The 12694-nt window shown below is 35.4% G+C and overlaps 1 protein-coding gene across 1 annotated transcript; it reads right to left on the bottom strand.

The window, feature by feature from the left end:
* Nucleotides 1-4434: 4434 nt before the first annotated feature.
* Nucleotides 4435-8569, bottom strand: LOC149397925 (uncharacterized). The gene is made up of 4 exons (XM_089614752.1): nt 8247-8569; nt 6763-7155; nt 5694-6074; nt 4435-5140 (listed from the first exon to the last, which is right to left on the bottom strand). Exons 1-4 carry the CDS (start codon nt 8428-8430, stop codon nt 4668-4670), a joined length of 1431 nt encoding a protein of 476 aa, XP_089470878.1. The 5' UTR covers nt 8431-8569; the 3' UTR covers nt 4435-4667.
* Between the last annotated feature and the right edge of the window lie 4125 nt (nt 8570-12694).

Raw genomic sequence — 12694 nt, forward strand, 5'->3', positions numbered from 1 at the left:
GGCATTGGCTGAGTCGGCTGAGTTGAATATAGTGGAGTCTTACATCTCTCGGCGTGAAGAGCAGCGATTGGTTCAGTTTTTTATGGTGCTTTGTGACGACCTTGAGGGATTGCGTGGTGCGATTCTTCACCGTAGTCCTCTTCCTTATGTTGAATATGTGGTCAACGAGCTGCTAGCTGTCTAAGATTGACAAGGAGACTCCACCACCCACAATGTCCGTTGTCCTTGTTGTTCCGCATCGGCCGTCCGGTGGCAGCGCGCCCAAGCCGTCTATGAAAGTCCCTATAGATGAGTGCGCCTTTTGTAAATAGAAGGGGCATTAGAAGACTTAGTGTCTAGTCTTGTTGGGGAGAAACAAAGCGTAGCTACAACAACGACCACCTCAGCAACAACGTCCACCACAAACTCAGTAGTGTCCAGCGACTCCGTGGGCACCCCGTCCACCTTAGTTCACCAACTATGTTGCTGCCCCAGTTGTGGATTTGTACATGTTTGCGCAGTTCCAACAGTTTCTTGTCTTGCAGCCTCATGCAATGTCCGCCTTATCCTGTAAAGGTTTGTCCTCATCGTCAGCCTCAGGTATATCATCCTTCTTGTGTATCCTTGATTATGGTGTCTCTCACCATATGTCTCATTACTTTTCATCCTTTGTGTCATTGTCTTGTCATTCATCTCTTCCTATTATGATTGCCGATGAAACTCCTATGCCATTGGAGGGTGTTGGTTTTGTTGTCATATTTCATATTTCTCTTCATGATGTTTACTATATCCTTAGTTTAGCTATAAATCTTGTGTCCATTAGTCATTTGTGTGAATCTGATTTCTTAGTCACATTTTCTTCTTCCACATGTTGTGTTTTGGATCCGCGATCTCAGAAAGTGATTGGGACAGGTCTAAGGCAGATGAGACACTATGTCTTGGATGAACTCAAAGTATTGGATGTTGCTATCTCTCTAGTGTGGATTTATCTTCTTTTTGTCTTAGTCAGTTTTTGTCTGATTTTTATTTGTGGAATTCTAGTTTGGGTCATGTTTTAGTGTCTCGTTTGCACTTTTTGGTTTCTATGAGAGCTTTAGGACATTTGAACTCCTATGATATTTTTTTTTTATTGTAGTGGTTGTAAGTTTGCAAAATTTTCAGCTTTACCCTTTCAAAAAAGTATTTCATCGTCTCTTGCTGCTTTTGATATTGTGCATTATGATGTGTGGGACTTGCCCTCATATCCACAAATGATGGTTCTAGATATTATGTTACATTTATTTATTATTGGAGAGGAGTCTCAATTATTGAAGGATACGTTGACTCATACTATGTAGGAAGACATTTCACCAGGAAATCTTTTACTCAATACATCTTCACCTAGTGTGGATAAATTATCAGCTGGATGATCATCCAGCTATTGTGGTCTTGACCATTATAGAAGCTAAATACATTTGGTTTTTTAAGGGACTATAGAAGCTAAATACATGGCCATCAATGAAGTGATGAAAGAGGTAACTGGCTCAAGGTGTAGTGAGTGCACTTGGTTTTGATCAACAAGTAAAGATCCACTATGACAGTCAGGCACGAAGCCATCTTGAACTCAGGATGGGCTATAGCCCCCCCTCAAATTTTTTTTTTTGCACTTTTTACCCACTTTTTATTTTATTTTTACAATTTTTTACCCTTAAAATTTATAAATTAGCCCCCCTGAATTTTTTTTTACAAATTAGCCCCCCCTAAGTTGAAATCCTGGTTTCGTCCCTGATGACAGTCATAGTGCAACTCATCTATCAGAGCATCAAAAATTTCACGAGAAATCAAAACACATTGCTGTGAATATGCACTTTGTCAGAGATTTTATAAGTAAAAAAAAGAGTTGTGTAATACATTACATGTCAACTAAAGATAATCTAATTGATACGATGACCAAGGCAGTACCGAGCAACAAGTTTTCTCACTGCTTGGAGCCAGTGAAGATAATAAACTTAAGCTCTCGGGATCTTAGGAGAGATGGTTTCATAGGATTTTGGATATTTCAATCAAGGAGGAGATTTGGTGTGTAGATCCCATGTCCCATGATAATTTGCATAGACTCAAGGACATGGTTTGAATATGTGTGCATGAAGTTTAACACAAAAGACAAATTCTGCAAATCTGAATTATTTTTCACCGTAGGATAATTACTTTAGGTACTTGGGTTACATAGTGTTTTCACCTAAGAATGAGCTGAAATCTAAGTTTTGACTTCTTAAACATCTCGTTATATCATTGTCGCATTAACCATGACGCTGGTCAACATCAACGGCTAAAATAAAACTTTCTCTCTCTATGCGAATCTCTCCCCTGAAACCCTAGGTTTTCAAAGAAAAAATCGCCGCTCCCCTCCTGGGTGAAGGACGCCGGCGTCGGTCGGCTCCGACCGGGAGGGGAGAAATGTTTCCTGTCTCTTCATACTTATTAGAGTATTTATCTATTTTCCTTCTTCCTCTTAAGATCTACGTCGCTACGCCAAGCCCCGCCGGAAGTCGTCGTCTTCGCCGGAGTCTTCTGCAAAGCTTGCTTTCTACGATGTCGGGGGTGGAGGCTTCTCAGTACCAGTCGATGGCGCGGTTTAAAGCCCAGATCTGGAGTGATCGGTCCACGAAGACAGCTCCTTTTTTGGTGGTTCTTACCGCCTTTTCTGCGCTAAGGACGTCTCTCGAAGATGAAGTCGGAGTTACCGTCCAGATCTCCGACTCATCCGCTGTTGATGTGCTTCGGCTCCGATCAGCGAAAAATTCCCCTAATTTTACCGAAGATAAAAAGACGACTACAGCGCTTGGCGGTGTTGCTGCAGGTTTGTCAACGATGGTTTCGTGCCGTGGCTCGTCAGCTATGACAGTTGTGCGGTGTGGGTCTTTGGTGACGGTGCCGATGATGCCGCTGCGTGACTTCTCGATGACGGCGTCGGTGCGGCGACAATCATCGGCGGCGGAGCTGTGGCGTAGCTTCCCGGAGCCGGCGACAGAGACTCTGCGGTGTGGTTTCGATGATGCTGTGACGAGGCTTCTCGGCAACGGGGACGATGTTGTTAAGTTTTTCGAGGTTGTCTATCAAACTTCGGTGACTTATTTAATTTTTATTTCGAGTTTTTTTGTTTTAAAAGGATTTGTGACTCTTGTATTCTTTTGTTGCATTTTGTTCGGCTTGGTTTATTTTGGAGACGGATTAGCCGTCGTCCACTATCCCGTTGTGGATTTCCTGTTAGGTTTTGTTCTATACAGGTTGAAGAAGCATCTTTTTCGTGGTCATCAAACCGAGGTTGAGTGGATCTTTCCATCAACCATTTTTGGTTTTGTTGAAAGAGCCCTGTGTGCTCGATTATTGTGCTCGTCGTTCTTCCTCTTGTCGGAAGCATGCACAAAATGTGCGATTACCGGAACTTAGTGTTAGTTTCACTTCGACTTAGGTTTGAGGTGTTCTATGTACTAAGGTGTTTTTCTCCTGTATTGATGGGTTTTTACCCAATTTTAATGGAAAATCCGTGAAATTCAAAAAAAAAAAAAAAAAAACATGATGCCTTTGGTAACTTAGATTGGTTCAATCAGTCAGTTAGAACTTAGAACTAAATCCACTTCCACACCTATCAACGTTTGACACAAAATTTCCCACGAATAAGGTAGTATTTAGAGATGAATATGGCTCCTAAAAATTAATTAAGGCTCTTTATACATGGCAATTCTAATCCTTACATATATAATCATGGCTCCTTGCAAGCCATTACCAACAAATTTTGAAACTATAAGAAAAAAGAGGCTTAATCTCGTGTCATCAAAGACCTTGGTTTTCTTTCCATGCCCAAACTAAAACGATGCAATTTTTACAATTTCTTTAATACAGAGACATTTTTCGTAGTCAAAAGCTTCGGCCAAGAAATCTGATCAAAGTTTTACAAAACAGGGAGTAGGTTGCTTAAAAAAAAGCTGAAATAAGAAGTGAGATTTGGTCTGGATTTTGCAAAATGAACTATGTTTTTACAAATTTGGAAAATTATTTTCTTGAGCCGGACATGAGTAAACAAAAATGAATTTTTTTTAACAATGGCTAGGTAGAAAAGAGAGAGAAAAACTAATCAAGTTTTAAATTAACGTAATCAACTGTTTATTTAAAATTGAAATAATCAAGTTCAAACTAGAGGAGCGTGAGCCGTAACCCTGTGGTCTTAACATCAATAAAATAATAGAAGAAATCCCTAATTAATCATATAAAGTATAACCCATAGTCTAATTTATTAAGTTTTTGATTTAGTCAGGTCAACGTCTCATATAAAATTGACTTGATCAAGCTTCAACTAGAGGGACCGTTACGCCATGCGCCATAACCTAATCGTCTCAAGTAACATCAATAAAATAATAGAAGAAACCCCTAATTTATCATAGACATAAAAACCATTACCCTATATATAAAAACAGCTCCGCAAGAATCACGATTCAATTTTATTCTCATTATTCATTTATACACATATAATAAGTACATACAAATCAAAATACAACAAATATCTTTATTCAAACGGCCACAAAACACCAAGAAGAAATCCAAGAATCCCAAAAAATAAAGTACAATATCACACAAACAAACAAAGAGACTACCAAATTATAAGAAAAACCAACCGTGTACCCTATTTATCTATATATAGAAGCACAACTCTAACCCAAGTAAGCAAATACTAAGGTAGACATTGCCGCCGATAGGACAGCCATCGGGCCGAAAGAAGCCGACGCGCTTGGGGTAGACGTGCCTGGGCCTGAAGTGGACGACCCAGACGGGACGGATCCCGGGGTAGTCGATCCAGACGGGCCCATGGGTGATCCAGATGGGCCCATAGGTGATCCAGATGGGCCCATTGGTGATCCAGACGGGCCCGGGTTCGACGACGGAGGCGAGGCCATCGGCGTGGTCGGGGTCCCGGTGGACGGGGGAGCGGCAATGACCTCGATTTCCAACTCTTGGCCGCGGTTGCAATTGTTTCCGATGGTGGAAATGAAGTAGCGTTTGCCGATAGTCGTGAGCTCGTACACGGCCGGGCTAGCGGTCTTCACGCCGTTCGTCACTTTGATGCAGTCGTCGTGTTGGTTCTCGTTTACCTCAACAACGTTTTCGTTCCCGGTCCAGTTGAACGCTGAAATTAAAGAAAAAAAATATTAATTAACAAAATTGAGAATAAAGGGTGAGTCCTATGGAGCAATTCTTTCCAAAGGAAGATTGAGAATAGTTAACTTACATGACTAAAAGATTTTAGTGCAAAATTTGAAATTTATTGATATGCATGATTTTTAATGATAAGATCCCTAGAACATACCAAGACCCATTTCCCCTAGATTCCGCCTAATTATGGGCCCATAAGATTGTTTAGGCATGAATTGGTTATTGAATTAACAATAAATCAATTGAAACATGTATAATTTGTAATGGTTAGATCTATAGAGCATAATAATAAGACCCATCTCCCTAGATGGCCCCCACCTAATTATGGGCCCATAAGATTGTTTAGGCATGAATTGGTTATTGAATTAACAATAAATCAATTGAAACATGTATAATTTGTAATGGTTAGATCTCTAGAGCATAATAATAAGACCCATCTCCCTACATGGCCCCCACCTAATTATGGGCACATAAGATTGTTTAGGCATGAATTGCAATAAATCAATAATAATAAAAAAAATACTCACATAATTTGTCTCCAACCATGAAGACCTGCCTGTCGGCCCAATCGTCGTAGAAGTCGGTGAGGGCGGGGAGAGTCCAGCCGGTGGCGTCTCCGACGGTGTGAGTGGTGGACGGAGGTCCGGTCGAGGTGGGCGGCGCCGGCGTGGTGGCGGCGGGCGGAGAAGGAGTGGTGGGGCCCGCGAGGGCCGGGTGGATCTCGATTTCCAACTCTTGCCCGATGTTGCAATTGTTGCCGATGGTGGAGATGAAGTAGCGCTTGCCCGTGGCCGTGAGGTTGAACACCGCTGGGCTAGTCGTCATTACGTTGCCCGTCACTTTCATGCAGTCGTCGTGTTGTTGCTCGGTCACCTCCGCAACGTTCTCGGACCCGTTCCAGTTGAACACTGAGATTGGAAGGTAAATTTATCAACACATGTTTTTGATTTCAGCGTGACTCGAATTCAATTTGCATATTTTTAGTATACCTACGAGTCTTCAATTATGTAAAATTAGGGGAGATGAGCCAACTTTCCATTAGGGGATATGGAGAGGCTTTAAATTGAAAGATCAAAAGAAATTAATCCTAATAATTATTATATTTCAATTGGACTCGAACTCATTTACTTGTATTGGGTGATAGATGTAGTACTCTTGTCACTCTAATTAAATTAAGATATATTATTATGATGCTTACAAGTGTGCAATTATATAAAATTAAGGGAGATGGGCCAACTTTTGAGGGAAGAAATAAGATAGATGGGCCAAACAAATCATTCTTTCTTTCTATATTTTTTTTTCTTATTTATATAAATTTGATTTCAAAATAGTTAAAACTTCTAAAAAAAGACTAGGCAGTAACAATCTAGGATTTGAAATATAAGGTTTTGGAAAATAGTAAATATAAGGTTTCTCAAAATTGACCGCATTCAAACTTGACACTAAATAAAATATGAAATTCAGGAATGTTTGTCTAAAGAGTTTGTTCATCGACACGACTATTTTATTATACTTCTAATTTTTTTTTTTTTTCAAATAAAAGTAATAAATTGTAATTTTTAATAATATTAAAATAGTAGAATAGTATATGCTCACCCAATTGGTCTCCAACCCTGAAGATTTGTCTCTCCTCCCAATCATCATAGAAGTCTGAAGTGGACGGAACTCCCCAACCCAAAGCATCTCCGACGATATGAACGGTTCCCCTTGAAGCCGGGGTCGGGGTCGGGACCGGAGTCCCGGTCGAAGGAGGTGGTGACGTGGCACGTGGAGGCGTGGTGGGAGCGACGGCGGGGAGGATCTCGATCTCCAACTCTTGTCCCAAATTGCATTGGTTTCCGATGGTGGTAATGAAGTACCGTTTTCCAACGCCGGTGAGATTGTACACGGCGGGGCTAGTGGCCATCACGCCCTCGGTGACTTTTACGCAGTCATCGTGTTGTTGCTCGTTTACCTCCGCGACGTTTTGAGTACCGGTCCAGCTAAACGCTGAAATAAATAAATAAACAAAAAAAAATTAGGTAACTAGCCAATTAACTGGTTTGTCCTTTAATTGGAATAAAACGGTGAGGTATTTACGTCAATTTATACGTGTAAATATGTGAAGATGACTATTTATCTAAGATTTACGAAACGTTGGTTATATAGTAATGAGAAACTGTAAATATAACTATATATCTAATAGACCGATAAATAAAATTAAAAAAAAATGATGTGTTAAAGAATTGGTCAATCTGTACGTTAAAATTCTAGCCCAGCTATCTAATAACTAAGAAAATAGTTCATATTAGACTATTTTTAATATTTCAATAAATTTGATTAAAATTTTAATTGAATATAGTCATTTAACTACTTCTAATGTCATTAGAGTTATTCATAAATCTTCAGCACACCACATGCAGGGTGAGTCAGTCACAAACATTTTTTCTTCTTCTTTTAATAGAGGCTTTAGGTTATATTTTATATGAGTTAAGGGTCTAATACAAACTATATAAGAAGGGTATGATTGCAAACTTTTATAAAAATCAGGGTATTATGTCATAATGAAAGGAAAATCAACTTTATTCTTCCGAGCAAAGAAAGCAACTTTATTCCCATGGGCAAGGGGGAATCAATTTAGTTGGGCATTATAAATTATTACTGATAAAATGAAAATGGATCAATGAATTAAAGTTTATGCGACTATTAAACTATATTACAAAATTTTACTTTATTGATCATACGAGCAATGATAACAATTAAAAAATAAAAATTAAAAAGTGAGAGACATCAATTTTAAACATGAAATATATTTGACAACTTTAACGAATTATAAAATTAGTAAATTAAAGAGGAAAAAAAAAAGATGCGAATTAAATAAAAACCCCTTCCCCAGGGGAAAAAAAATTAGTAACGGAATGAAATCCACCTGAGAATAACAAACCGAAAATTATCTATGAAAAAAAAAACCCCCATAACTAACCATCAAAATCAATGAATAATTGAGGAACCATACCAACAAATTAAAATTATAATTATACATGATTTGGCAATAAAACCAGAGTCATTTATAAAAATTAAGGAAGAACATAAATACTCACACAATTGGTCTCCGACTCTGAAGATTCGCCTATCAGCCCAATCATCGTAGAAATCAGAGTTCGGCGGAGATCCCCAACCTGTGGAATCTCCCACTGAATGAACCACACCCTCTGATCTCTCTAACCCCAAAATCAAACACAAAGCCACAAACGACAAAACTCCCACAAACCCTACTCTCGCCATAATTAATCCTTATTATTAATTCTTCCAAGTATTTCTATATTTTCTCCGATTTTTTTTTTCCTGTCTATATGATGTGTGTGTTTCTGAAGGAGAAGAGGAAAGGAGAGCGAGAAAAAGTTTGATGATCTTTAATGGTGATTTTTGGGGGTATATATATACAGCATATAACGACGGGACGACAAAGTTGAATAGTATGATTATTATTAATGTTATTATTTTTATTGTATGCGAAGACTTGTATCTCGCATTTAGATATTTCAAAGGCTGTCTTCGTCAAAATTTGACTTGTCACACGTAAAGACAAAGTACGTGGATATATGTTTTTTTTTTTTTTTTTTTTTTTTTTAACGTGGATATATGTATAGTTGTAATATATGTCTATCTATATTTTTAGCGATGAGCCATCGGTACGGTCATTTAAAAGATTTCATGATTAAGTACGCGTACGCGACTTCTTGGAAAGATCGAGAGGATATGTTTAAGAAAAAGTCACAAGACTATCATAATCAATATATATATTATTTATTATATCATATTTGTGCATGGAATTTATTATTTAATACGTGGTAGTGATAGAATAATTAGAACTTTAACTTTAGACCACAGAAAAAAAGAGAAAATAAATGGTCTCTTTTTTTTCATTCTCCACTTTTGTCCTTCTTACCAATTTTTGTATAAAATAATTTAATTTTAAAATCCATCGCATCAACTATTTTTAAGTAATCACTTTTCCCCCCAGATTAAGAATTATACACCACGTGTTTTCATCAACCGTTAATTTATCAGCTACTATTATTTGTTTGGTTCATATTTAATGAGGCATTTTTCTTGTGTATTTTGTTCCATGTTAAAAAATATAAAAAAGAAAAGTAAAGGCTGGATAAGGAAAATGGTCGAGTCACTATAAATTAAGGAAGTAGCTAATATTCTGGAAAGATTTTTAAGTTCATTGAAATAATAGAGGAAAAAAACTAAGCTTATAGACGAAGAAAAATAGGTTCATTGAAATGGTTCATTTATGATCCACATCAACAATAGACGTGAGGCGACAAATCTTTACAATATTATGCATATGAACCATGTCTAACTGGCGAGGTCTTGGATATCGATAATATATATATATATATATATATATATATATATATATATATATATATATATATATATATATGCATGTCAATAAGTATGGTGCCTCAAAAAATATCTTTTAATTTTTAGATGTGTAAATAATTTACCTCTAATCTTCAAATTACACAATGATATATCCACAAATTGATGAAATTTTCTCCAGGAATAAGATATTCATTTTGATACATTATATAAGAAGCATCCGTACGCTAGGAATGATGAAAATTTTAGTTTAAATTAACTAATTTTGGGGTATTAATATATTTATCACCTAATGAATATGCTAATTAATTATTCCAACTATATATTTTGTTTCTTTTTTTCCGATTCAGTTCTCAAATAAGTTAGACTAAGCCAACAAATTTTTCTCAGTAAAATATAAGGTAAGGGCATTAAAATTAAATTGAAGAAATGAGAACGCAAAATCATAAAATAAAGAAAATAACATAGAGAAATGGTAGTATTTTTCTTACCTTAAATCTAACATAGATTTTTTTTCCTTTCATGATTTTATTTATGACAATAAAAATAAAGAAATAATTAACCTAGAGAAATGAGTGAATCTACTACTATGTGGTTGTTTGTTTCCAATTTGAATTTGATGTGAGACAAATAAGCCGTTATCTCCTTCGCGATTTGAACTTTTGTTTTGTTAGATGTTGATTTATACAGATTGAAGATTGATCATGAATATCTCGGTTGAGTGGATCTTTCTACCAACCATTTGGAGTATATTGAAAGTTTTATGAGTACTTGAACATTAATAAATTATTCGTTCTATTTTTATCGGAAACGAGCACAAGATGATTTACTCTGAATTAGGTCTTTGGTATGTCATATAAGGTGGAGTTGTCCTGAGCTCATGGGGGTCCAATATCACCCCTCAAATTTTGAAAATTATAATTTTGACCTTAATTTTTTCTTTTAATTTTAGCTTAAATTTATATAATTTTTCTAAATTTTCTTTTTCAAATTTGTCCCCTTCATTAGAATTTTTAACTCTGCTACTCACGTTATCCTACCCTATAATCTAATGAAAGTCCGGTGCATATTAAAAAAAATTGAACTTTACTTATTTAGAAAGTATCTACATTTACATATCAATGATAAAAAAAATCAGAAAAAATAAACCTGTTGACTCTCTCTATCTAACATTAATAGTGGTCTTTGACTATTATCATAGATGCCATTGCTCAACATTCTGTAGAGTACACTTGTCAAGAGAGGAAAGAGTGCCTGAAATCCAATAAAGTATCAATTCAAATAAAACATAACGATAAACTAATAACGACGTCATTAGATAGTATATAGTTATTAATTATGTGGAGCTGAGCATAAGCATAATTTTTGTAGAAATACAATTATACAAGTAACGTTGTCCAATTCAACAACATGGGACCCGCCTAAGGCATTAATGAAGAACAAAGCTATATCAATGACGAAGACTTTTTTTATGCACAAAACCAGGTCAGTTTTAACGAGCGGAAGAAGAACTTTCTTATGACTTCATCAAAAAGTTACTTTGCCTATATTAATGTTTGAAAACATTACATGTGATTTAGCAATGACGATCATTTTTCGTACTTTTCAACTTATCAAAATTTCTTAAAAATAAAAAACAATTGAACAAAACTGTAATGCCAATGACTAGTCTTACAAAGAGAAATTTGCGTTATTTTAGAATTTTGGTGTATGGATAATATATATACATATATATATATATATATATATATATATATGTATAATTGTTTCAGTTACCACGTGTCATTTATTTATGCAATGTTGTATTTTAAGATTTTTGGACTAATATTTAGCCAAGAGCCGTGTGGGACTACACGTTTATATTTTATGCTTCTATAGTCGGTCGCTTAATGTTTTTGTGACATCTAATCAACGAGACAAATAGGAGGAGGAAAAACAGAGTTAAAAGAGTATATTTTAAAAATAAATTAGAAACCTGGTCACCGACGTTAAAAGTTCGTTTCCTAAAAAATCACATATATAAATCATATTACTTGTGGTTGCTGGCATTGCTAGATATTCATTCTTTTTTTTTTCGGCTCAGAATTGCTAGATATTTAAAATTTTGAATACCAAGCAACAAAATATCTTAGCCTTCTTTATTATATTCCTATACATTTATACATGCATATAATGGATAATATAATATATGGTAAATGTTTAAGGGACATGGACCACCATGCTTTACTTTTCAAAGATAGTGGAGAGAACGAACTTTTCAAATTCATTAATGAAGATGTTGAACAAATCCATGTATTGTTCAGGGACCTAGAAAAGAGACAAACAAAGGTAAAATAATTACATAATAGCCCCTAAAAACATATAGTTCATCTTCCTTTTTTTAATCACGATTAAGTAGCTCGAGTTACTAATAACATTAAATTTGTTGTTTTTATTAAAATAAATGGACTTAAAAAATAATAACAATTTTAAATCTAAACAATTAATATGTGCGAACACAAAATCTAAACAGCGAGACTAGCTAGCTTAGTATAAATAAATAAATAACTCAATGTGATCTTAAATAGATAATTAATATAACACGAATATATTTAGTTACACTATAAATATCAGGAAAAAAAGTAAACATTAATGCACTCAGCAGTCGTATACAATTAATAACAAATATAGTATCAACGTAAATTGAAAAAAAATTATTTGTATGTTTAATGTATCATGGGAAAACATCATGTATGAGGACATGAAAAATATAAAAATTCAATTGAAATTTACAATTTTCGAGTTAAATAAAGATTCATATGATACGATAGGTACAAGCTCCACGGTGAGGCATTTGTGTAATTCTTGATTTAAGAAATCCTGCTCCAAATCCGGGTAGGGATTATTCATATTCTAGGACTTCTACAATGATTTTGGACCAAAATCAAATAAGTCTAATTTTATCTTAAACTATGACTACCTATTTTTCTTAAGTATAAAAATAACCCAACTTTTATTGATATTTTATTTTCTTTTTTATTTTAGTATTTGACTTCTATTACTTTTTAATTGGGATTACTTTTTATTTTAGTCAGACTCCTCTCTCTCTCTTCCTCTCTCTCTCTCGCGTGTTTACAAGTACTCTGTCTTCCTCTCTTTTCATGTTCGTCTCTCT

The sequence above is a fragment of the Urtica dioica genome, chromosome 5, assembly GCF_054948205.1.
Source record: "Urtica dioica subsp. dioica isolate 48M chromosome 5, U.dioica_male_clone48M_v1_H2, whole genome shotgun sequence".
In the NCBI taxonomy this organism is placed as follows: domain Eukaryota; kingdom Viridiplantae; phylum Streptophyta; class Magnoliopsida; order Rosales; family Urticaceae; genus Urtica; species Urtica dioica.